The 25530-nt window shown below is 45.3% G+C and overlaps 1 protein-coding gene across 4 annotated transcripts in view; it reads right to left on the bottom strand.

Annotated features, from left to right (window-relative positions):
- Nucleotides 1-18852: 18852 nt before the first annotated feature.
- Nucleotides 18853-25530, bottom strand: part of PRKCH (protein kinase C eta) — a 113383-nt gene continuing 106705 nt past the window's right edge. The window contains exons 13-16 of one of the 4 annotated variants that reach the window (XR_013978031.1): nucleotides 23824-23967; nucleotides 19701-20395; nucleotides 19498-19527; nucleotides 18853-19461 (exon numbers count right to left, since the gene is read on the bottom strand). Coding sequence is in view for 1 of the 4 variants with exons in the window: in XM_080974713.1 (XP_080830839.1) it covers nucleotides 20213-20395; nucleotides 23824-23967 (327 nt within the window). In the remaining 3 variants the exon portion in view is untranslated. Of the gene's footprint in view, nucleotides 20396-23823; nucleotides 23968-25530 lie in introns of all 4 variants that reach the window. The other 3 variants (XR_013978029.1, XR_013978030.1, XM_080974713.1) reach the window with 3 other exon arrangements.

Genomic DNA, 25530 nt, shown 5'->3' with positions numbered 1-25530 from the left:
AGTGAACAAACCTGCTTCTGTCCTCTCCTCCATCCCTTGCTTGCTGTTAGCAATTTAGCATTTGCACCATCCAGAATCGAGCCACAAAATGACTCCTCAGTTTATCCTCTTTCTTTTAAGACTGAGGTTTCCTTTTTCTTTCTCAAGACAAAACAGAGCAACAAGCACCGAAAACGGCTCCAGATATTTTCTTTGTTCCCACCCTCACCAGTTTGTCTTGTCAAGACAGCCTAGTCATTTTCTGCTTCCAGCAAAGGAAAAAAAAATTATAGGTTTATTCACAGAAAAAAATGCTGCTTCCACCGGTTACGACCCAAAACGCTTTCTAAAAGCCTCTGACTTACAAAAAACCAAAACTGGGCATAAATGGCACTGTTTGTTAGTTTGCTTCTTTGCTTCAATAAGCTTTTAAATCAAAATTCTCAAGACAGCTTTGAAAAAAACAAAGCAGAATAAAAAGCAAACATCAGAAAGGCACCAAAATAGGACATTTTTGTTTATTCAACCCAAACCAGTAAAATGTGTGAGTGAATAAAAAAATAAAAAGATGTCTGTTACTTTTCAGGTTGTACACCAGAAAGGCAGCTCCATTGTGAGGAAAGCATTCCATAATTGGGATAAGAGCCTTTCTGTTTTTGCCACTTTTTGTTTGTTTTTGTATTACATTTCTATCCCTCCTTTCTTCCAAGAAGCTCAAAGTGGGATACATGGTTCTTCCTCACTCCCCAGTTTAACCTCACACCAACCCTGTGAGGTAGGTGCCATGCAAACATTGAATCCTGTGCTTTTTTCTGGGGGTATGCAGGGGTATGCCAAAACATTTTGTGAATCTTTGTACTTTTGTCGATTTGCTGTATTTATTTTTTCCTGATTTGAACTATAAAATGGTGATTTTACTGAGTCAAAAAATGAGAGTACCCCCAAACATTTTTTTAGAAAAAAAAAGCACTGACTAAATCTGATATCCAGCATCTTGAGAATCTCATTTTAAAACCCAAGTTTCTAGCCCATGAGAATTCTTTCCCCCTATCTTCAGTTCCAATTTTATTTACTATTTGCAGAGTTATAAGAAGCATGGCATCAGCCAACCAGCCCTCTCATTGTTAAGCACTGAATCCCCATTGTAACCAGGAACTGCAAAACCTGGATACAGTAATTATAAACAATCCAAGGTGGGGATGAATTTGGTCTCCAACTTCTATCAGCCTGAAATATACTCGGAGTCGAGAGTGGATTTCACGCTCTTTATTCAGCTCATAGTTGTGAGGAGGAATGGAAGTTCCCCCACAACATCTGCTTTATATACATTATTTACACAATGGGCCGCACATGATTGGCTAATACCGGGATTCTCCTGTAGGCCAATCAGGTTGTGGATTCGCTTCTACCTGGAGCTGGATTGGGTGGCTCCTGCGGACCAATCATACTGCTGCATTGTTCCAGGACCAATCAGACTGCTGCATTTTGGATCCTATTGTTCTAGGACCAATCAGACTGCTGCATTTTGGATCCTATTCAACTCAGTACATAACACAGTCCCAACCAACGTGGCCAATATCCAGGGAATATGCATAGAACTACAGAACTGTAGAATTGGAAGGGACCCTGAGGGACATCTAGTCCAACACTCTGCAATGCAGGAATCTCTACTAGATCATCCATGACAGATGGCCATGCAACCTCTGCTTAAAAACCTCCAAGGAAGGAGAGTCCACCACCTCCCAAGGGAGTCTGTCCACACTCGAACAGCTCTTACTCTCAGAAAGCCCTTCCAGATGTTTAGTTGGAATCTCCTATCTTGTAACTTCAATCCATTCAACCCTACCCTCCAGAGCAGGGGAAAACAAGCATCTTCCATGTGGCAGCCCTTGAGATATCTGAAGATGGGTTGGGAAAGATGGAGGGCACAAGGAGAAGGGGACGACAGAGGACGAGATGGTTGGACAGTGTTCTCAAAACTACCAACATGAATTTGACGAAACTGCAGGAGGCAGTGGAAAACAGGAGTGCCTGGCTTGCTCTGGTCCATGGGGTCACGAAGAGTCGGACACGACTAAACAACAACAACATCATATCTCCTCTTAGTCCTCTTCTCCAGGCTAAATAATACCCAACTCCCTCAACTGTTCCTCATCAGGCTTGGTTTCCAGACCCTTGATGCTCTTCGTCGCCCTTCCTTGGTATATGCGTTTGTTCAGAAATGGTGTTCTAATTCTTTTCCCATTTCATATTGCTGCCTCCAGCTAAGGAGGCAAGAGTATAGCCATCATGGCTAGGAGACATCAACATCCATAGAGCTCCATTAATTTGTCTGGTCCTCTTTTAAAGCCATCTAGGTTGGTGGCCATCACTGCTATGGAGCAAGTTCCATAGTACAGAGTAGTGATAGGACTAGTCCTGTCTCCTTAGATATTGATATGTCAGTTGGAGAGGGTGGCTGGCTTTGCAGAAGGGGCTGGTGGGGACATGGGGTTAGGTGGGGTTGGCAAGCAAAGCGGGCAGGAACACTACCAAACAACCACACACACACACACACACACCCCATTCAGCATACACAAGTAGAATTTGATATATACAATGTGTAGTGCTTCTGTTCAAATATTCTCCACACACACACACACCCTTCGTGGCTTTCAGATTTTTTTCTCTCCCACAACTATTCAGTACATGATCTTTGGGCCCATTAAAAAGAAGAAGATACTTAAATTGCAAATATTTTCTTGTACTTCTGCAAAACTTGGTCTTCTCCCAAGTCAGCCAGCACTATCCTCTTTCACCTAGATGATGCCATTTTGCCTGTTTAATGGCCAGCACTTGGAGTTTCCTTATTAGTATATACGATATTTAAAATTCTACCGACAACCGTTTATACTTGTTAAAAGAAGGCCAATCATTCTGCTCCTGCTAAATCTCACAGGCTCCAAGTGCTTCTGACATTAATGTTGGCGGCAAAGCAAACACATTACGATAACCGGAGGTTGTGAGAAATTGCGGTTTCTGCTCAGGCAACATCGATGCATTTACTTCTCACATGAACTGGCCCAGCGGCAACAGAATGAAGCAAGCGCTCATCTGCTTTTGGGAAATGTTTTCTGGAAAAAAGTGGGAACCTCTGCTTTGGGAGTGTGCAGATTTATTATTTTTCTTAGCAGTTTTTGTAAGCGTCCCTTAACTGGACTTTTTCTGCGGTAGAGGAGTAGTCACTTAAGGGCCGAATGACACAGTATGCTATCCACACTTAAGCTGGGTAATTTTATTCTGAAGAGAAAAGTAATTGTGGGGCCCTGATGTGGAATATACACCTAGCCGGGGGGTGTGTGTGGCTCTTGGCACAGTTTGGCAGGTGACAGATCCTTCAAAGCCCTGGGACCCTGGGCCAACTGCTGGCGCCACACCTGGGCCCAAGGCATTTTGCTGCCCGAGGTCAATATGGTGCTCTACCCATTCTATGTACACAGAGTACAACCAGACCAGCAGTTGAATCTTCCTGGTGTCAGGACTGTGTATACCCTCCAACATTTCTCCAATGAAAATAGGGATGTCCTATTCCATAATAATAACGATGGTGCTTTTATCATTTATATCCCACCACTTTGACTGGGTTGTTCCAGTCACTCTGGGCAGCTTCTGACATATATAAAAACCACAATAAAACATGAAACAGTTAACAACTTCCTTATACAGTGCTGCCTTCAGCTATCTTCTAAAGGTTGCATAGTTACTTATCTCCTTGGCTCTGGGGGTCGCAAAACTCCATACTCTTCAACATTTCTCCAATGAAAATAGGGATGTCCTATTCCACAATAATAATGCTGGTGGTTTTTTCATTTATATCCCACCCATTTGACCGGGTTGCTCCAGTCACTCTGGGCAGCTTCTGACATATATAACAACCACAATAAAGCATTAAACAATTAACACAGGCATAGGTAAATTTGGCCCTCCAGATGTTTTGAGACTATACTTCCCATCATCCCTGATCACTGGTCCTGTTAGCTAGGGATGATGGGAGTTGTAGTCCCAAAACATCTGGAGTCTCCTTGGCTCCGGGGGAGGGGGGGCCGCAAAACTCCATACCCTCCAACATTTCTCTGATGAAAATAGGGAGATCCTAAGGAAAAGTGGGACATTCCAGGATCAAATCAGAAACTGGGATGGCTTCTGTAAATCTAGGACTGTTCCTGGAAAATGGGAGTTTTGCGACCCCAGAGCCAAGGAGATAAGTAACTATGCAACCTTTAGAAGACATCTGAAGGTAGCTCTGTACAAGGAAGCTGTTAACTCAGGCATAGGCAAACTCGGCCCTCCAGATGTTTTGGGAGGGTCTGACAGTGTTCTTCACTACACCTGAGGGCAACAGATTAGCTTAGAAACAATGCCATCATTTCACCTCTGGCATCTTCCGTCTGAAGCGGTTGCTACTCTAAGGTTACCAGATGTCCCTGTTTTCTGGGGACAGTACCCGGATTTACAGCTTTCTCAGCATTCACATGTACATATTGTTGTTGTTGTTGTTGTTTAGTCGTTTAGTCATGTCCGACTCTTCGTGACCCCATGGACCAGAGCACGCCAGGCTCTCCTGTCTTCCACTGCCTCCCGCAGTTTGGTCAAACTCATGCTGGTAGCTTCGAGAACACTGTCCAACCATCTCGTCCTCTGTCGTCCCCTTCTCCTTGTGCCCTCAATCTTTCCCAACATCAGGGTCTTTTCCAGGGAGTCTTCTCTTCTCATGAGGTGGCCAAAGTATTGGAGCCTCAGCTTCAGGATCTGTCCTTCCAGTGAGCACTCAGGGCTGATTTCCTTAAGAATGGATAGGTTTGATCTTCTTAAAGTCCATGGGACTCTCAAGAGTCTCCTCTAGCACCATAACTCAAAAGCATCAATTCTTTGGCAATCAGCCTTCTTTATGGTCCAGCTCTCACTTCCACTACTGGGAAAATCATAGCTTTAACTATACGGACCTTTGTTGGCAAGATGATGTCTGTGCTTTTTAAGATGCTGTCTAGGATTTGTCATTGCTTTTCTCCCAAGAAGCAGGCGTCTTTTAATTTCGTGACTTCTGTCACCATCTGCAGTGATCATGGAGCTCAGGAAAGTAAAATCTCTCACTGCCTCCATTTCTTCCCCTTCTATTTGCCAGGAGGTGATGGGACCAGTGGCCATGATCTTGGTTTTTTTGATGTTGAGCTTCAGACCATATTTTGCACTCTCCTCTTTCACCCTCATTAAAGGGTTCTTTAATTCCTCCTCACTTTCTGCCATCAAGGTTGTGTCATCTGCATATCTGAGGTTGTTGATATTTCTTCCAGCAATCTTAATTCCCGTTTGGGATTCATCCAGCCCAGCCTTTCGCATGATGAATTCTGCATATAAGTTAAATAACTTTATTCTACTCTCTGCTTAATAGCAGGACCAGCACTGGCTCATGTTTTGGATTGTAGTCCCTTGCCAGTTTACCGCTGAAAGTCATCCCCCCACCACAAAGCTGTTTGGCCCGAAAACTGCTATTTACTGCAGATAGCACCTTCAGAGGCAAACTACAGCCAGGGAGAGGGCAGAAGTGGCATAGAATCCCTGATCTGGCTCAGAGCCTGGGGTATTCTTTAGGGCCTGCTTCATTTGTTCTTATTTGTTACTGCTGCTGCTGTATTTTCCTTATCTGATTTTGAAGGGAAGCAATTACGTTCTGTGCACCTACTCAACTGCACAGTTTTCTGTTACGTGATGGAACCCCCACCCGCAAATCATATCAGTTCTGAAGCCTAATCTCCATGTGCCCCATTCTAGATTGTGTTTTGCCTTTGGGCTTTCCATTTTACTTCTGTTTTTTCATCTGCATCTGAAATGCTTTCGAAGCAACCGTTGGCGCAAACCGACGACACTGGAAACCCTGTAAGAAGCTTGCTTCTTGGAAGCTTGCTTCTGAGCCAAAGGGCATGTCACAAAGACTGAAGCTTGGCATATACATTTGCAAAGTCAACAACTTAGCTCTGCTGCGGCCATTATTCCTCCAGCAATACCCAGGGTCTGCTGCCTATGGCATCCTTGGTCCCACTGACCTATCTTGTGTGCAGAGAAGCTGCACTCCTCTGCCGCTCAGCTTTGCATTGTCCTCATGGAGAGGTCATCGCTTGCAGGCAAGCAGCGAAAACCGCGCTCAAAATAAAGAGCATATGATATTATCCCCCGCCCCCCACGCCCCAAACACCGCTGATGCGCAGCTCTTCAGTGGCTGCCAATGGGAAAGCTGACCTTGTTTGCTCTTGGGCTGCCTAAGTCGCTGCCCTCCCTCTGGCAGGGATTAATTAAACACACTCATTCATGTAACGATGCAAGAGTGCAGTTAAATGCAGGCGAACCAGCAGAAAAGGGGTCGGTTTATAGATAAAGACGGCTTTGTCCATTTGTGGGGCGCTGGGATTGTGAGGGTGCTCTCGTAGCATTACTAGGGGGATGCCACAATTGGACATTTGCACATCTTTCTCTCGAAATGGACGGGTGAGAGAAAGAATCGATATCTAAGGAAGCATGTGACTTCCACGTCACCCAGTCCGCCGAAATGTGGAGCAAATGTCAGTTCAGGACACCTTCGCTACTCATTAGGGATGGGGGTGGGATTTGGTTTGGCTATCAATGCCAAGCTACCTAATTCGCGGTTCCTGGAGCAACACGTGCAATGGATTGCGGGTGTCCTTCAAAAGCCACGCTTCGCTGGATTTTGTGAAGCAGTTTTGTGATGCAGTTGTGATGCAACCCAAAAACGCATGCAGGAATGAATATATTAGGTGGAAGCATGCATTAAAATGCAAATGACTAAAAATAACGTACAAAGATGCGCTACACCGGGAAACACTGCTCGCAAAACTGCATGTAGGAAGTAATGCAGAAATTTCCAGCTTTTCTTTAAAAATGAGCTAAAATAATTGCAAGGTGATACAGAAATATACAGTGAGCCGAACTCAGGATTGGGGGCAGGGGGAATAGAAACTTGAGTGAAACTGAAATGGACGGATTTGTCTTCTGTTGCTGAAAAGGTCATTTATACATCTCTCTCCCTCAGACAGGAGAGCTGAACGGAGGCTCACTCTGGCTTCTGCTATCAGCCAGCTGAACCAGGCACAATGGGAAGCTGTACCTGCTTCCCTCCTGAAAGAATATTATGGCCTGGGGGAGACCAACTGGCCACATCCATTGGGCAGTAAAGAAGCAGCTCCTCCAATGCTTGCTTTATTCTTCCCTCCTCATTCCCTTTTCCTTTTAGATCACATCTGTTAGACTGTGAACCTGCAGGCAGGAAATACCTTACCTTTCAACAGGGGTCACCAACCATTTTTTGCACATTACGCCCGTTTGCAATGTGGAGTAAGTGCCATGGGTGCCAGTCACAAAATGGCTGCCACGGGAGCATGGCATAACACAAAATGGCTGCGGTGGCGTGTGTGGCATAATACAAAATGGCTGCCACATCTTAAAAAAGACAGGACCACAAAAGGATACAGGCATTACACCATCTGCATCCCCTCCATTGAAAACCTCAGGTGTAAATAGGTGCAAAATAAACCAGATTTCTTCAAGATACCAGCTTCTGCTGTGCCTCAGTTTCCCCAACGTAAACCCTGGGTGAGCTCCTCGAACCCCTGGAATCTTGTTGCTGCTCGGCAGAGATTGCGGGTGGCGCGCAAACCTTCGTAACAATAATTTTACCTAGCCTGTGGCCCTTTGCGTATTGCATTTTTGCTGACAATCATGGCTGTTTCGATTTTAGTGGTTTCTTGTAATTATGGGGGGGGGGGAGCGTTAAAGTCATATGAAATATGCTTTAAATGTGACCACCATTATGTAAAACTAGATCTAACGTGTGCTTTAAGCTACAAGATGTAGATTTGGGTTGCATGTGAGAGGATGCTTCATGATGATCCAAGCAATTTAACAATGACCTGGAAGAGGGGACTCTCCTTCCGTCTTTGAGAAAAGGCTGCCCTACTGCTGGATTTCTTGACTTGAGGCTAGTTCTGGACTCTGTTATCCTACTATTCTCCTCTTTGCTGTCAGAGGAGAGCTGTAGCCACAACAGCAGCGCATGTTCGTGTCAAGCCTCAATAATGCGTTGTTGCTTTCTCGTGTTATGGATGCAGACCACAAGGCATTTCCCAAATCTTTCTCAACATGTTGTGGTTTGTAAGGTTTTCAACATGCCGGTTGCTCAACAAGCCCTATGGATACCCAACAGCCCCAGAAAAGCAACTGCAGCTCCCTGCGTGATTGGTTCATGAGGGCCTCAAAGTGATGTTTGTTTTAAGATAATGATCCAGGTGTCATTAGCAACGTAATAAAACATCCACAAACATACACACCTTCTTATTCTTCTCCCTTCACCAGCAAGCAGCATATATTTCCAGTTTCTACACCAGCCACAGCTAGACACTTCAGGCGTACAGGATCTATTTTGTTTTTTTGCTAGACGTCCCTTAGGTGGTTCCTGGTAGAAAATGGCGGCTCCTGAGGCAGCACCAGTTATTCAATGAGTTCTTTTACCAGGTTGACTTAAGAGGAAAGGTTAAAAGGTGTGTGTGTGGGGGGGTCACTTTAGCAAAAAAGACAAGGAGTGGGACATGATAGAGGGGAATGGAATTATACATAGTGTATAAAATTATGCATAGTGTGGTCGTAGCTCAGTATAGAACCATAGAATTGTAGAGTTGGAAGGAATTCTGAGAGTCCTCTAGTCCAATCCCCTGGGGGTTAGTGGGTTGTTTTTATTTTGATTATATATTTTGTGGTTTTATATTTTGATTTTGTTCTGTGAACTGCCCTGAGACTTCCAGGTATTTTGTTGTTGTTGTTTAGTCGTGTCTGACTCTTCGTGACCCCATGGACCAGAGCACGCCAGGCACTCCTGTCTTCCACTGCCTCCCGCAGTTTGGTCAAACTCATGCTGGTAGCTTCAAGAACACTGTCCAACCATCTCGTCCTCTGTCGTCCCCTTTTCCTTGTGCCCCCCATCTTTCCCAGCATCAGGGCCTTTTCCGGGGAGTCTTCTCTTCTCATGAGGTGGCCAAAGTATTGGAGCCTCAGCTTCAGGATCTGTCCTTCCAGTGAGCACTCAGGGCCGACTTCCCCAAGAACGGATAGGTTTGATCTTCTTGTAGTCCATGGGACTCTCCAGAGTCTCCTCCAGCACCAGAATTCAAAAGCATCAATTCTTCGGCAATCAGCCTTCTTTATGGTCCATCTCTCACTTCCATATATCACTACTGGGAAAACATGGCTTTAACTATACGGACCTTTGTTAGCAAGGTGATATCTCTGCTTTTTAAAGATGCTGTCTAGGTTTATCATTGCTTTTCTCCCAAGAAGCAGGCGTCTTTTAATTTCGTGACTGCTGTCACCATCTGCAAGGATCATGGAGCCCAAGAAAGTAAAATCTCTCACTGTCTCCATTTCTTCCCCTTCTATTTGCCAGAAGGTGATAATAATAATAATAATAATAATAATAATAATAATAATAATACAGGAATGCATGAACATGCAGGTGTCCCATATGTAGCAGAGCACCTGCTTTGCTGCAGAAGGTCACAGGTTCCATCCCCAGCTTCTCTCTGCCTTAAACGCTGGAGAGCCACTGTGTTTCTGTAATTCGGCAACTGCAGGTGGAAGCTCCTGTGCAGTTCAAATTAATTTCACCAGCGTGTATTGCATTGCAGAACTTTGTGACAGACTGTGGCCTGTGAAAATGACGCAAGGCAGAAATTGCTTTGGCAGGAGTGGCCAAACTGAGGTCAGTGTCTGCGGGTGGGGGAAGAAGAGAGCAGATACAAGAAGCACTCACATATACATATTCATCTCTGAGTAAGCAGGAAGTCCAAATTGTCAAAGTTCAAAGGCTTTAAAAACCCCAAGAAATTGGGGATGGAATCTACCAAATTGGATGAACCTGTGACGAAAGGAGTGGGCAGGGGGTTTATCCATGCATTCCAGGCATGGTCCGTGTTAAGTTGTGGGTGAACATATCAGACAACACAGCGATTCTTCAAACAGCTCTTGTTTATTCACAGACCCAGAACAGAACTGAACTGAAGGGTTCAGCCAGCCTGCTTATATAGAGCTCCACTACAACGCAACAGTAACCATTTTCTATAACTATCCAATCACTGAATGTCACTTTCAATCCCTTATTTGCATATGTGGACCTGAGTGAAAACTATCTACAGTATCCCCCTGCTGGCCCAGGGTGAGAACTTCAGTACATAACAGTCCGCACTTTAACGTTCCGTGTCTGAGCACCTTTGTTATTGCTTCTGAGCTTTCACTTAATTATCAGAATTTAGGGATACATTCCAGCTGAGCAAACGATCTTGGGGATGACGCATGACTAGTGTAGAATCATAGAATCGTAGAGTTGCGAGGGACCACAAGGGCAGACCCCTATTTTCCAAGGACAGTTCTGGATTTACGCAAGCCACCACGGTTTCTGATTTGATCCTGGAATGTCCCGCTTTTCCTTAGGACGTCCCTATTTTCATTGGAGAAGTGTTGGAGGGTATGGTAGGAGGTCCCTATTTCCATGGGAGAAATGCTGGAGGGTATGGAGTTATGCAACCCCCGAGCCAAGGAGATAAGTAACTATACAACCTTTAGAAGATATCTGAAGGCAGCCCTGTACAGGGAAGATTTAAAAAAACAAAATTAAATGTTTTATTATGTTTTTAAATGTGTTGGACGCCACCCAGATCCATCTTGAGTGTCAATATCCCAGCGTGAGAGTGTAAGTCTCTCATCTATAACACAACAGAGGGGATGTAAGGAGAAAAACACCTGAGGATGTCCGGCCGAGAGAGGCTCTGAGGTCACTTGGGTGTAATTTCTGTTTATGGCCCTTAGCAGAGGAGGGGAAAGAGCACAAATCAGACAGGCAGGCTTAATCTGCTTCCAGTTTTCAAATGCCTTCTTTTCATCCTGCCTTCCTCATTCTTTTCTTTTTGTGTGTGGAAGATGCAGGTTTTCATTTCCCGTTTTACTGTCAGCTGTAAAAAAATTAAAAAATTTAAAGCTTCTTTGGTTCATACACGGACGGGATCTGACACTTCGATCTTCAGCGAAGCATTTGGCTTCAAGGTTTAATCACTTCTCCCACAATATATATTTAAGCAGGATGGTGATTGTTTAATTGCATGTTCCCATTTAACACAGTACTTTTTAAAACGAGAAACTTTGACAGGAACCAATATTGAAAGATCAGTCCATTTTAGGGGCATTGTGAGAAACCAACGAAGGTGGCTAGATTTCTTGCAGTGGTAGTTCTGCCTCCACAGCCAGGTAAGTCCTCAAACCAGGATTCGGCCCTTCACTGAGCATGATGGCTGAGGTCGTCTTCAATCACTTCTTTCTAAGATTTTCTGAGTCACTATCTCCCACCCCACTGAATCACAAATTTCCTTTGATTTTGCATCCTGGAGTGTTTCTGCACTCCCATTTGCGAACACTGTGGCTGCACCATGTACTCTGCTATGAGTCAGTCTCCATTAGGCACACAGTGCAGGAGGGAAAAAACATTTGCAAAAAACAAAAAACATTACCAAGACAGAGCCAAGCAATGATGCCTCACCTCCCTGGCTCCATCCAACCAACCACTGATTCGAAACCTGCCTTTCTGAAACCCCACTGATGTCTACAGGACTACCCCAGAGGCTTCCTGTGGTTTGTGGACTGCAGCCTTACACTTCACCTCTCAAGTGTCTCTGGGCTGAGCAAAGTATTTAAGCTCTTCCTCCCTGAACAGCAGACATGAGGCATACAACATCAATATCAGGAACTGCTCTCAGAAGCCACTGCTGAGTTGGGTGTTCCTCAAACATATCTCCCCAATGTATGCAGAAATCTTTGGCGTTATGAGCATCGTGAATTTTTCAAAGGCTCCCAGAGATTCAAACGCCAAAAGCGAAACCTGAAAGTGTTAGACCTCTTTGAGAACATCACATCCAGATTTCACACCCAATTTTGAATGGGTGTGAAATCTCCATTAAAAATAAAAATAAAAAATCTTTTTGCACATGCAAGGCCCGTGACTTGAGTGGAGATTTGCAGGGGAGTGAATGAGGCATCGCAGGTCAAACACCAGGTGCAAAACATTCACTGTCGTGGCCTCATGTTACCCTGGTGGCTCTCTGGAGGGATTCAAGGCAACTGCGCCTCTTGCTCGAAATCTTCTGCCTATCTGGCTTTGTCACTGGGCTAGAAGTGATCCCAAAGATGAAATGGATTAATGGTTAAGATGCAAAGCTATGGAGTGAGCTGCTTATTTTGGCCCCATTTATAGTATGACCTCCAGAAGCATCACTTAACACAATAATCACTGAGGTCAGAACGTGACGGTTTAAATATCCCTCTAATGCGAGCGCTGAACTGTATCTACGATACATAGCCCTCTAACGCTCTTGCTAATTGTTGGATTTGAAAGAGAGGGGATTAACTTTCGATCTCATTATACTTATCTAATAGAGGCTGCAAAAGTGAGCGGATGTGCCTGGCATTGTTTTCTTGTCTTTGTAAAGAATTGAGGGGACTGTCATCAAATCTGCAGGTGACACCAAACCGGGAGGGGTAGTTAGCGTCACAGAAGGCAGAATCAGGATTCAACTGGTTGGAGAACTGGGCCCAAGCCCAACTGAATTTCAGTAGGGACAAAAGTTAGGTCCTGCACTTAGCAGGAAAGAACCAGCAGCACAAATCTAAGATGGGGCACACCTGACTTGTTAATAGCACATGGGGAAAGGATCTGGGGGTCTTAGTGGGAGTCACTGGTGTGATGCAGCAGCAAAAAAGGCTAATGCTATTCTAAGCTGCATCAACAGAAGTCTAGTGTCCAGATCAAGGGAAGTAATAGTACCACTCTATTCTGCCTTGGTCAGACCACACCTAGAATACCGTGTCCAATTCAGGGAACCACGATTTAGGAAGGATGTTGACAAGCTGGAAGGTGTGCAGAGGAGGGTGACCAAGATGATCAACGGTCTGGAAACCAAGCCTTATGAGGAATGGTTGAAGGAGCTGGGTATGTTTAGCCTGGAAAAGAGGAGACAGATATCTAGAGGGCTGTCACATGTAAGATGGAACAAGCTTGTTTTCTCCTGCTCTGGAGGGCAGGACCCTAACTGGGTTTAAACATGGGTCTGGAGAAGTTCAAGGCCACACTTCTGTATTAGTATCAACAACAGCCACTCCAAGTCCTCATGTGCTCCATCAAATTAGCACACATCAATATCATTCTGTTCCCTTCATGCACATCAATCAGTCATTATTTCTGTCTGGTATGCAAGGTAGATACTCTGCACACACAATTTGTTCATTATGTCCAAGGGGAGGGTGTGTGAAATGGGTGGAGGCAGCAAGGAACAGGTTGTCCCTGCAGCATCAAGAGCCTCCTGACTGGGGCATACACATTTCTTTATTTATTTAAAGTATCCTTACCCTTCTTTTTGGCTAAAAAACAAAGCTACCAGGGCAATTTACCATGATCAGTAATAAGGCAGTATCTGCCCCTGGACTTGCAGTCTATAGCCACAACACAAAAGGAAAAAGCAATTGGGAGGGAGGAGGAAAAATGAAGATTCAGATACTAGGTCTTAAGGCTCATCTAATAGGTTTTTCGTTTGCCCTAGTACTTTCCCTGGGAAAACCTGCTGTTTACCTTTGAATTGAAACAAATGTCCATCTGCAGAATACGCAATTGACGTTTGATTTGATTCAGTGGGATACAACTGGTTTCCCCAGGAGAAAGCAGTGGGACCAGCAGGAATGTGGGCGATCTTTCCATGACAAAGTTCTTTAAATTATTGTGTGTTTTTTTCTTTCAACAGGGAGAGAGGGGTAAAGCAATAGGGCTAGGGTGATCTCTCCCCTTGCCTTGATGTTGTCTCCTGACGGAGCAGCCTCCCAGAGTCCCCTGGCAGATGTCAGAGGCCAGAGTGTTTTTCCCTTCAGCTCTGAAGTCTCAGGGCAATGAGCAATTGGAGTTCCGTGTACTTTCTGATAGGAAACTTAGAGCAACTCTAAATTGTACATTTATCAGGACAAAGGCTCAAGTACAACTCATCCATGAGTCCCTTTGGAGAGGCAGGGCAGCTGGCTCTGGAATCAACTGGATCCCTTTTCTCCCAGTGCATAATGGGTGGGAACAGCTTTGAGCTGTGCACGGTCACCAGAAAGGCCTCACACACATGCATGCTGGGTCCTGGCAAGTCTTGGTCACATCTGCCCTCAGGGTGGGAGATGGGGGCTCAGCGAACCCTCTTCCTCCCATGCCATTGGCAGCATGTGACCTACTTTAAAGACCTCTATGTGAAAAAAGGATCTTCTTAAGGGCTCTCCCGTCTAAGTCTGCTTTAAAGAGAAAGAACTGTAAGAAGGGAGTTAGCCATCAAAAGTCAGCGGCAACACTGCAGACTCAACAGGCACACTGATCACTTGGCCAAAGTCTTCTTCCCCCCTATGTATGTCTATTTAAATGACAGCAATTACCTCTGAATTTGCATACATGTAAAGTAGCACATAGTTAAAGCTATGGTTTTCCCAGTAGTGATGTATGGAAGTGAGAGCTGGACCATAAAGAAGGCTGATCGCCAAAGAATTGATGCTTTTGAATTATGGTGCTGGAGGAGACTCTTGAGAGTCCCATGAACTGCAAGAAGATCCAACCTATCCATTCTGAAGGAAATCAGCCCTGAGTGCTCACTGGAAGGACAGATCCTGAAGCTGAGGCTCCAATACTTTGGCCACCTCATGAGAAGAGAAGACTTCCTGGAAAAGAACCTGATGTTGGGAAAGATGGAGGGCACAAGGAGAAGGGGATGACAGAGGACGAGATGGTTGGACAGTGTTCTCGAAGCTACCAGCATGAGTTTGACTAAACTGCGGGAGGCAGTGGAAGACAGAAGTGCCTGGCGTGCTCTGGTCCATGGGGTCACGAAGAGCCGGACACAACTAAACAACAACAACAACAACAAAGTAGCACGTGCAATTTTCATGCAAATCTGTGCTGGTGCATAAGTGACCACATAGCAATGGAGTTTATTCCCAGATAAAATGAATTGCCCCGAGTCTCTGGGCAAAGGACCCTGTTCTGTGGCTGTTCTCCATGACAACACTGTCCCTGGGAGGGGAAGCACTGGAATGGATAGGAGTTGCATTGTGACCTATTCCTGTGTGGCCCCAGGGCATCTCATGTTAGCTAAAAAACAATGTAGTGGGTCCCATACCATCAGTCAGCTAGCTCAGCTGTTAAAGCATGAGACTCTTAATCTCAGGCTTGTGAGTTCGAATCCCGCATTGGGCAGGGGGTTGGACTAGATGACCCTTGCAGTACCTCCCAAGTCTTATGATTCTATGAGAGAAGTGTGCCTGAGGTTCTGGAGGGCTCCTGTCTGCCCATATAGACCAGGGGTAGCCAACACAATACCTGCAAGTTGCTGTCAGACTCCAGCCCCCATCAGCCTCAGCTAGCAGGGCCAAAGGCCCAAGGATGATGGGAGTTGTAGTCCGACAATTTCCGAAGGACACCGCATTGGCTACTTCCTGATGGGCTGGATGGATCAGGGGCCTGAGAGGAACCCCTTGCTTCACATGGTACCTGGTGACCTTTTCGGCACAGTGAGAGACAGGATTGTGATTTGTGCAAACTTGTCTGGGGTAAAGAACAGGGCAGGGACAAAGAATCTTGAGATTAAGTGGAAGCGGAACAGGAAGAAAGAAAGGAAAAACCTCCAGCAGGCTTAAGAGGAGAGACTGAAAGATCAAATTCAGACAGCAGCAGATAAGCCGCCAGCCTATTAGTGGCGATAAAACGCTGAGTCAGGTTTAGCTGCAATGCTTACTCAACTTTTACAGCTCGTTCCTTCCCGCAAACTGCAGGGTGTGTGCGACAGCAAGTGAATCCTCTGGCGAGAAGTTATGTCGCAACGTTTATGGCAAAATCCAGTAAGGGCAATGTTGCTGCTTGTTCCAGTTCCTCCTCCCCCTTCCCCACCCCACACTTTCTGGCTTGGTTGCAAACTCACAAAGGAAATTTCCAGATGAGACTTTTCTGGGCCTGCAAAGATGGAGAAAGGGCAGTTTTCGGCTTGCCCTAGCGCTGGACGTTTGCAAGGAAGCGGTTGGTTCTAACTAGGCTCCTTGGACACCTGAAAGTACCTAGTGTGGCACACGAGAACATGTTTTTGCGGTAGGATGGCACATGCTTAAGTTTGCGCAGTGGCAGCAGGGCAGCAGGGGGAGAGAAGTCAGTGCTCTCTTAAAAAACGCAAGAACATGACGCTGCCACCTCACAAACCCACATTCAGCAGCATTTAGTGCCAGTGGTGAAATAATTCAGCAGCATTGTTGCTTGAATACAGATTTCCACCGGCTGAGCCATTCACTTACCATAGGTGCATGCATACGCATCCCCTCCAACATTCCTCTGATGAAAATAGAGACATCCCATTGAGGAGATTTCACCCCTCCCATATCCAAGAATCTCCTGAGGAGTCTGCTGATTCTCCAGAGAGGAGGAGGCGTGTTCTGCTCTCTACTTATTCTGCTCCAGCACCGAGTCAGTCAGTCAGTCAGTGTCGGAGAGAGAGAGAGAGAGACACTGAGTGTTAGAGATCGTGTGTAGCGATAAGGTTGCTGCTAAGAGCAGCTGCAGACACTCAGTGCAGTGCAGCATTCATTTATGCTTAGACCTATTAAGCTCTGTATATACTTTGTATAGTTGTAGATAGAATAAAGAAGATATTCTACAGAGCTGCTCTCCGGGTTGTTTATATACTCTGCTAGACTCTGCTGTACTCTGCTGTACGACGACTGTCTTCTTGTTGGAGTGAATCCGGTGCTCACAAATCTAAGCTGTGAGTCCACAGCACTTTGACCTGTTCCTGTGTAGAAGGTGGTCTCTGGAAGTGCTACCCAGCTCACCTAGCCCAGTCGGGGCTGAAGTGGATGAATCCAGTTGGTGGCACTGGCTCAAGGGCGATGCTGACACCCATTCCATAATGATAATTTTACGATTAATACCCCACACATCTTACTGGGTTGCCCCAGCCACTCAGGGCAGCTATTTTATTTTATTTTACTTTTTTTACCATCCCTACAGGATTGCCTTCAGATGGCTTGGGGGCGGGGTCACATAACTCCATACCCTCCAACATTTCTCCAGTGAAAATAGGAACAGAAAAGTGGGACATTCTGGGATCAAATCAGAAACCGGGACGGCTTCTCTGAATCGGGGACATCCCTGGAAAATAGGGACACTTGGAGGTTCTGTATACAGGACAGGAATAGTGAACCTCTTGCCCTCTAGATGTTGTTGGACTTCAGCTCCCATCAGCCTCAGACAGCATGGCCAATAGCGAGGGATGATGGGAGTTGTAGTCCATGACATCCAGATGGTGCCATGTTGGCTACCCTCGCTGAACCAGAATTCCGGGAATGAAGGCTAGTAGGTATCATTCTTCTCATCACTTGCTGGGCTCATGTAAGGTGAACCAACCTGAAGATGGATCAAGGAAACCAGGCCTATCGCGATGGGTTAGGTAAAGGGTAAAGGGGACCCCTGACCACTAGGTCCAGACATGGCCGACTCTGGGGTTGTGGCGCTCATCTCGCTTTACTGGCCAAGGGAGCTGGCGTACAGCTTCTGGGTCATGTGGCCAGCATGACTAAGCCACTTCTGGCGAACCAGAGCAGTGCAAGGAAACGCCGTTTACCTTCCCGCCGGAGAGGTAACTATTTATCTACTTGCACTTGACATGCTTTCGAACTGCTAGGTTGGCAGGAGCAGGGACCGAGCAACGGGAGCTCACCCCGTCGCGGGGATTCGAACCGCCGACCTTCTGATCGGCAAGTCCTAGGCTCTGTGGTTTAATCCACAGCGCCACCCGCGTCCCTCGCGATGGGTTACCTCTTGGTAAATGCCACACCCAGGGTGGTTCGCAGTGATGCAGCAGAAGCCAAATGCTGGGAGTCTGATGGCAAGGAGCATGATTTTTATGGCACAAGCTGGCTAAAGTCATGATGCGCAAATAAATAAATAGGACTTCCCTTGCTCAGGGCTGCTGCCCAAACCAGGGAAGGTGGCTGTCGATCGACCAGCGGCACGGGGCAGGAGGCACCTTCTCCCTGGCTGTGCCACGCATCTGCGCCCCCTCCTGACACCCATTCTGCTGGGTGCCCTTCTTGGCCCTCGCGCTCTGTGTCCAGCTGCCACCACCATGCGCTCCGGCTCCCCTCAGGCAGGCAGGCTCGGGATAGGGGAAGCGGGCCATGGACAATTTCCAAGTTGCCTCTCTTACCTCCCGCTCTCTCTCCTCCCCGCGCCCCCTCCCTATTAAAGTGGGGTGCTCCCCACTATACACAATTTCACTTCTGCATGTTGGGGCCCCCGCGTAAGTTTTGGGGAAGACACCTGTACTGAACACAGTCTGCTAGCCGAAATCAGTACCCCACTTAACTCATATAAACTAATGTTACTCATTCAAATAAATATACTTTTAATCAACTTAAGAACGTAAGAAACCAAGAGGAACCCTGCAAGCCAATGGCCCATCTACCTGTAGTCCAGCGTCCTGTTTTCAAACTAGCCAACCAGGTGCCCACTGGAAGCCTGCAAGAGGCCCCTGAAACCACACCCCACTTCTGATTCCCCGCCACTGGGTATGCAGAAGCGCATTGAGAACCAAGCAGTTGTGGCATAAGAACCTCATCTTCCGCTTGTGTGAAATTTCCCTGCTTTGTCCCAAAATGAGGTCCTAAGTTGTAAGCTGAGTGCCTGGCAGAAAAGTCATGCCACCAGTGGCGAAATAATTTGAGGGACCACCATTTTGGTTTCAGTTTTTTCTTCTTCTGTTTTTAATGAGCCCTGAAGAAAATATCCATATTTTTTTCACAGGAATCAGGGTAAAAATCCTCTTTGAGGTAAAAGGCAGAGAGTACTTTACACAGTCTGTTTTAAACAGGAGAGGAAGCACTGAGGATGGGAGAAGAAAATGCTTAGGAAGCCCCAGGTCATCTCGGTTATTTGACAAAGACAGGAAATAAATTCCCTCTCATCTTACGGTTAGGAAGGACTCATCCAGACTTTGTAGGCATGGGTCCAAGCAGGGTTTTGTTTTGTTTTTGTCCCATTGTGAATCACCATAAAAGTCAACTGGGTTTGCTGTGGATTGGCGTTTTCTCAGACGCAGCAGTAAACAGCCAGGTTTCCCGAGGAAAGCAGTGGGAGGAAAAAACCCCTGCTCTTGACACATGGCAAAAAAGCATGGACCTGCACCTACAAATTGTGGCACAACTGGAAGTCTCTAACACAAAGAGGTAGCAGGTGGTCTCACTCTGTTAACAACAGTCACAAACTTTCACCCCAACTCAGCAAGGAAGATTCATTCTTCACCTCCTCCTCCTCTCTCTTTTCCTCAGAGCAGATATGAAAACCTGTTTTATCCTCCTTTCAGTTGACAGGACGCGTACGTGATGGAAATGAGGACAGTACAATCCCATCTGGAGCTACCACTAGCATACAACAAATCAGAACCGGGCCTGGATCTGGCCCTATATACCATGGAAGACTTCCTTGCCTTGAGGATATTTTTTAAAAAAATGTTTTTGACAATCTGTGCAATGAAATATCTCTTCAGTTGGAAGTCTGAAACATTTCAGAGACCCATTTTTGCCCAGGAGGGATCTACAACGTTCTTCCTCGGAGGAAGAACAGTATACTATATAAATTCTTTAACCAAGGTAATGCCATGCATAACATTTTTCTTGATGCAGTTTGACCCAGTCATTGGCTCCCCTCTTTTTGTTACCCCTGTTTTGTGGAAGGTGCAATTGCAGGACATCAGTGGGGTATAAAAACTTGGCCTGCCTCAGAGTTCATTTCACCCTTCTGGTGACTCCCCAGACACACTGCAAAGTCGAATTTCCCAGCCAGCTGTCCCGAGTCAACAAGGTCAAATTATTTCTTCTTCCCACATCCACACCATCCATTTACCGAAGGGGATTCGTTGCCCTGCTATAAATATTTGTTCTTGCTGCTTCAAAAATTCCAGGACAGAACCTCTGCTCCGATATTAAACTAACAGTGCTTCTCTTGTCTGCGAGGCATGAATATTAGGCTGTCGGGTTTCGATCTCCCAGCTGGACAAATTTTCAGGAAAGCCTAAATTGCCACTGTTCCTCATTGTCAGGGGGAGAGGCTAGTAGATGCCCGCAAATGTGGTGAAGACTCTAGTTCTGGGTCTGTGTAAGAAAAGTTTTTAAATTCGTCTTGGTTAATCATAGAAAGAATTCCTTCTTCAATGGGAGTTAATATTGGCTCCTCTTTTAAAAATTCGGGATCGAAGTTGCTCACATCTTCTTTCGATTTCTGTCATATGCAAATATAAAACAAATATATTAGGTTTTCGTTCTCTCCCTCCCCCCCACCTATTAACAAGGGTGACGTTCACATTGGTTTCTCAGTATTTTGAGGATTTTGAAAAATTGGCATTGTCATTTTCTAAAAATTGGGCAGGATCCTAACTAAGTTTGTTACATCACACTAAGTACTTGCACCACACAGAAATCAGTGTGAAAAGGTAGTTAACACAGTGATTTCTATAGGACCTAAGCGTGAGTAATTTAAGCTTGGGTCCAATCTGTTAGGCTTATATATCAGAAATTAGCTGTACTCAGCTTTTCTGTTAAAAGCACCCCAAAAGTGGATTACAGAAATGGCTGCATACACACCAGACATATAAAGCACATTTGAAACACATCTCTCCCAAAGGATCATGGGAACTGTAGTTTTTTTAAAGTGTTGAGAATACTAGCTCTATGATAGGTAAACAACAGTTCCTAAATTTTTGGCGTATGTTTTAAATGTATAGTGTGTACCCAACCCAAAATACCAACAACCATCTAGTCCAAAATATTACATTAAAGGCTTATCCCAGGAAAACAACATACTAGCCTGGTTTGCACATAATGCTGAACCATAGTTTTCGTAACAAGTTGTCCCACAGACTATCAAACAATTCTTGTTTCTCCAATGTTTGTTTTGTCCCTTGGTGATGGGATGGGATGACCAAGCAAACCATGGTTAACTGAGAGTGCTGGATTCACACGTAACACCCAAGTTTTGTAAACAAACGCTAGTTTCAGATTGTAGGACTTCCGGGTTGGCGCCATCGCCGAATGGCGGACTCCCTCCGAGCTCCGGAGGGAGCCTGCTCGGCAGGGGCTGGGTCCTACCGCACCGGCGATGCGGGGACCCTTAAAAACCACGGCCACGAGGGCCGTGGACATGGAGACTCGGCTGGCACCGTCAGCGCCCTCCCGACTCGTGAAGGAGCCTTTTTAAAGGCTACGGATCGGGTGCCGGGGAGAAGCGTGGTGCTTTGAGTCCTCTGCTATCCCTGCCGAGCGCAGCCGCATGCCATCCGGCGGAGAGCGCTGACTTCTTCCATTGAAAATTCGGACTTTTTAACAACAACCCGTGAGTAATTTGGAAACTGGGTTTAAAAGGAGGAAAAAAAAAAGAATTTCCTTTCGATTTGGACACGAGCGGGGGGGGATCCAAAAAGGAAGTCAGTCCCCCCCCCTATTGTAAACCTTCTAAGACAAGGACGGGGAAACCAAGGTCCAAAAAGATTTGTATTGCTGATAAAAACTAAGAATTCCACGATGGGAAATTATAAGAACTGTGCTGGAGGACGAATTGAGGGAGAAGAAACGTAACCCCCCCCCCTGGGAACCGGGGTGATTGAAGAGAGAGCCTGGTGAAAAGAGTCGGAGATTTTGACAGCTGTCAAAGTAGCTGTCAAAGTCGGAAAGCAGAGAGGATTTTATTGTGAGAACTTTGCTGGCTAAATTTGTTACAATTTGCTATAACTTTTTAAAACTTGGATACAAAATGGCGAAAACATGGAAAACAATCGGACTTTTGGACTAGAGAAAACAAAGTTACAACAATCCCCCTAGAGGAGTTTCGGGACATTACAAAGATGGTCGTAAGTGGAAAAATACCATTGGAATTTTATAGAACTGGTTATCTTCTGGGAAAGCTGCAAAACGGAAATAATATTTTGTCTACAGGGTGTACAGCTAAAGGAGACAATAGAATTTTCTATTGAAGAAAGGAAGGGACTGAACGCAAGTTTTTGTTCCTGAATAACAATAATCCCTGCAGACTTACTAAGCTTCTGAATTAGAACGTTTCAGCAGCGGAACAAGAGGAAACTGGATTACAATTTGGAAAGAACAATGGGGGGAGCTTTATTAAAGATCTGAAGCTAAGTGTTTTAAAAAAATAATTATGAAAGGAAAAAAACAAAAAAAAAAAAAACCAGCAAGGAGTTGGGGGAAAATAGGCGATTTATGGATTGTAAGAATTCCAGGCGGATAACATGGTTTGGTGGTCAGGGGGAAATTAAACCGGGGACAGAGGGGGAGAACTAAAATCCAAAGGCTTGTCAATTTCTTTTTTTTGAACTGCTTTTGTTTCATCTATTATATCTTTTATTTCTTATTTCTGATATTTCTATTATGTGGGGTGTCTTTATTATTAAAAAAAAAGGGAAATTGTGGAATAAAAATGGGGTGGGCCCTGGGAAAGAAATTTTTGGCTTTTTATTAAGGGTATTGTTGAGGAGTGTAGAAATTTTAAATTCGAACAATGGTCTAAACAAATTAAGTTTTTAATCAGAATTGAGAGCTTGTGGAGCCAACAATATGAAACAGGAATATGATAGGGGTGGGGGAAGGGGGGAGTCCCAGAAAGTGGATATATGAAAATAAGGTTCTGAATGTATTTTAACTTTTTACTTTCTGTATTTTTGAAAATTTTAATAAACATTATTTAAAAAAAAAAAAAAAAAAACAAACGCTAGTTTCAGATTGTAGTTTGCTGGCAGCAAATAAAGCATTGTTAAATTACCGAGCAGGGTTCACCAATAACTTTGAGCCACCGTTTAATAACCCACAGTTATTAAACTTAGGGCCCTCGTATTTATGGGACCGCCTCTCCTGGTATGCCCCGCAGAGGACCTTAAGGTCCATGAATAACCATAGTTTATAGGTCCTGGGCCCTAAGGAAGTCAGACTATCCTCCACCAGGGCCAGGGCCTTTTCAGTGATGGCTCCGACCTGGTGGAATACTCTGTCCCATGAGACTAGGGCCCCTCAGGATTTAACCTCCTTCCATCGGGCCTGTAAGACAGAACTATTCCGCCTGGCCTTTAATTTGAATTCAGCCTGATCTTTTATTTCCCTTCCCTTCCCTTCCCTCCCCCTCCCCTTTTATGAAGATCACCCGCTCTGAGACCCCACAGCTAATTCTCCCCTGGCCTCCTCGCTGGCCCAAGTAGGACCAATTCAGCCAGCTAGCCCTGGGGATTACCTAATGCTTATTTCCCCTGAATTGATTTCTGAATTTTGAATTTTATTGTTATTCATGTTTTTATACTGTACTTTATGCTGCTTTTACAATTAAGTGTTTTGAATTTGTTGTTAGCCGCCCTGAGCCCAGTTTTTGAACCGGGAAGGGTGGGGTATAAATAAAAATGTATTATGATATTATTATTATTATTATTATTATTATTATTATTATTATTATTATAGTTATTATTATAGTAAACTGTGGTTTGGTGTTATGAGCAAACCAGGTCATTGATGTAAATGCGGTTACGCTTTGCATGCAGAAGCTACCAGGTTCAATTCATAGCTGCCAGGGGTTGAATCCGGGGAATTTTTTCATGTAATGCATGGTATCTACTTCTGAGTACATGCACACTTGAGAAAATTCTAAACACTCACAATTCGAGGACGGTAAGGCGGCTCTATCTGACGCTGGTTCAGCAGATCCCAATCCAATTCCTTAAAATATGGGTGCAGTAGGATAGCATTCTCTCCACCCAAGGCAATGCTGCCAAGGCGCATTTTGGGGTTCTTGGTCATGAACTGCAAAAAGAAGAAGAAAGGTTTAGCTGGGAAGAAAGTGATGCTCTTAGCCATCCGCTATCAGGTCCTGTTAATTAGAGACATGGGAAGCTGCCGTATCCTTGGCCCATGTAACTCAGAACTGTCTGCTCTGACTGGCAGTGAGCCTCCAGAAATTCTGACAGGGGTCTTTCCCTTGCTTATCTGGAGATGCTGGGGGAAGCCCTATTGACATCAACGAGTGGCAGGGCCTTCTTGGTGGTGGCTCCCCGTTTGTGGAATGCCCTGCCTGATGAAGTGCACCTGCTCTCCCCCCTCACATTTAGAGTTCAGGAGGAATTAAAAACCATTGCCAAGACATTTGATGACCAATAGATACCATTTCTGAACCAAATTAAATACTTCTGTTATTAGAATCATAGGAGTGTAGAGTGGGAAGGGACACCAAGGGTCATCTAGTCCAACCCTCTGCTCGTAATCACTTTAAGCCAGTGGGTGGGGAGCCTTTTTCAGCTGGAGACCTGCTTTTCCTTGTAGGCTCAATGGCCACTCCCATGCAAGTTGTGGGCAGGGCAAGATGGAAAAGTTGGCAGAGCAATGAATGTTAATTTTGCCCTTGTATGGAAAGCTAGTTTCCACACAGGCTCCTCTCTGCCCTCCACCCAGGCAAACAAGAGACCTGACCAGAGTTCAAGGACACATTCCAGCCAGGCAAAAACAGCGAAGGAGGATGCAAACCAGGGCTGCTGAGGTGGTATGGCCTGGGGAGAAGGGGGTGTGGCCTGAGAAGGATTCCGAGGGCCAGATAGGGAGGTGTGGAGGGCCACATTTCGCCGCTGAGCCTGAGCTTCTGCAAAACTGCCATAAAAATTCTGGATATTGTAGGTTTGCATGTTGGGTCTGATGCTGGTTTAATGACGTTGGTGAAAAGTTTCATGGTGCCTTATAAAAAATTCGCAAAAGTATGTTTGTGGGAAGCTAGCTTCCCTTGCTGCCCTCAGCAAAGCGCTGTAAATTCCTTGTTACAAAAGCAGGAGAAGGAGAAAGAAGGAGAGATGAGCCAGAATCTGCCATCTAATTGCCCTTGTAAAATAAAGAAGAAGGAGAAATATCTGGGAGAGAGAGTCATTAAATGAATGGCCGGAAAGAATGAGGGATGAATTAGATCAGAAGGGAAGAGAAAGGCAGGAGACGGGGAGAGAGGTTCACTCCAACATCCATTGGCCTTTAAACAAAGAGAGAATAGTTATTTAAACAGAGCAATTACTCTAATTAAGACTTCCTTCCATGTTGCCCCAGGACTGGAGGCTGAAAGTCCTGTAAGCAATTTCATCTGATTATTATGTAAGGAAAGTGGGTGGGGAGAAGCAGGGAAAATTGCTGCTCATTATGTGCTTTGCTTGTGGTTGGAAAATAAGACAGATAAACTGGAGCAGACTGGAGTCAGACCTGGGGTTCCATTTCTGCTGGGAAATGTACCAGGTGCCCGAAGACAAGTTGCCATCTCTCAGCCTAGACCACCTTGCTCTCTAAAATCCAAAGGAGCTCCCCAAAATTCAGGACGTGAACTTTGCAGCAGCAACA

Source organism: Podarcis pityusensis (genome assembly GCF_964106645.2).
Source record: "Podarcis pityusensis genome assembly, chromosome: 1".
Taxonomy (NCBI): Eukaryota; Metazoa; Chordata; class Lepidosauria; order Squamata; family Lacertidae; genus Podarcis; species Podarcis pityusensis.
The sequence above is the reverse complement of the archived record's forward strand: the minus strand, read 5'-3'. Positions and strand labels throughout refer to the sequence as shown.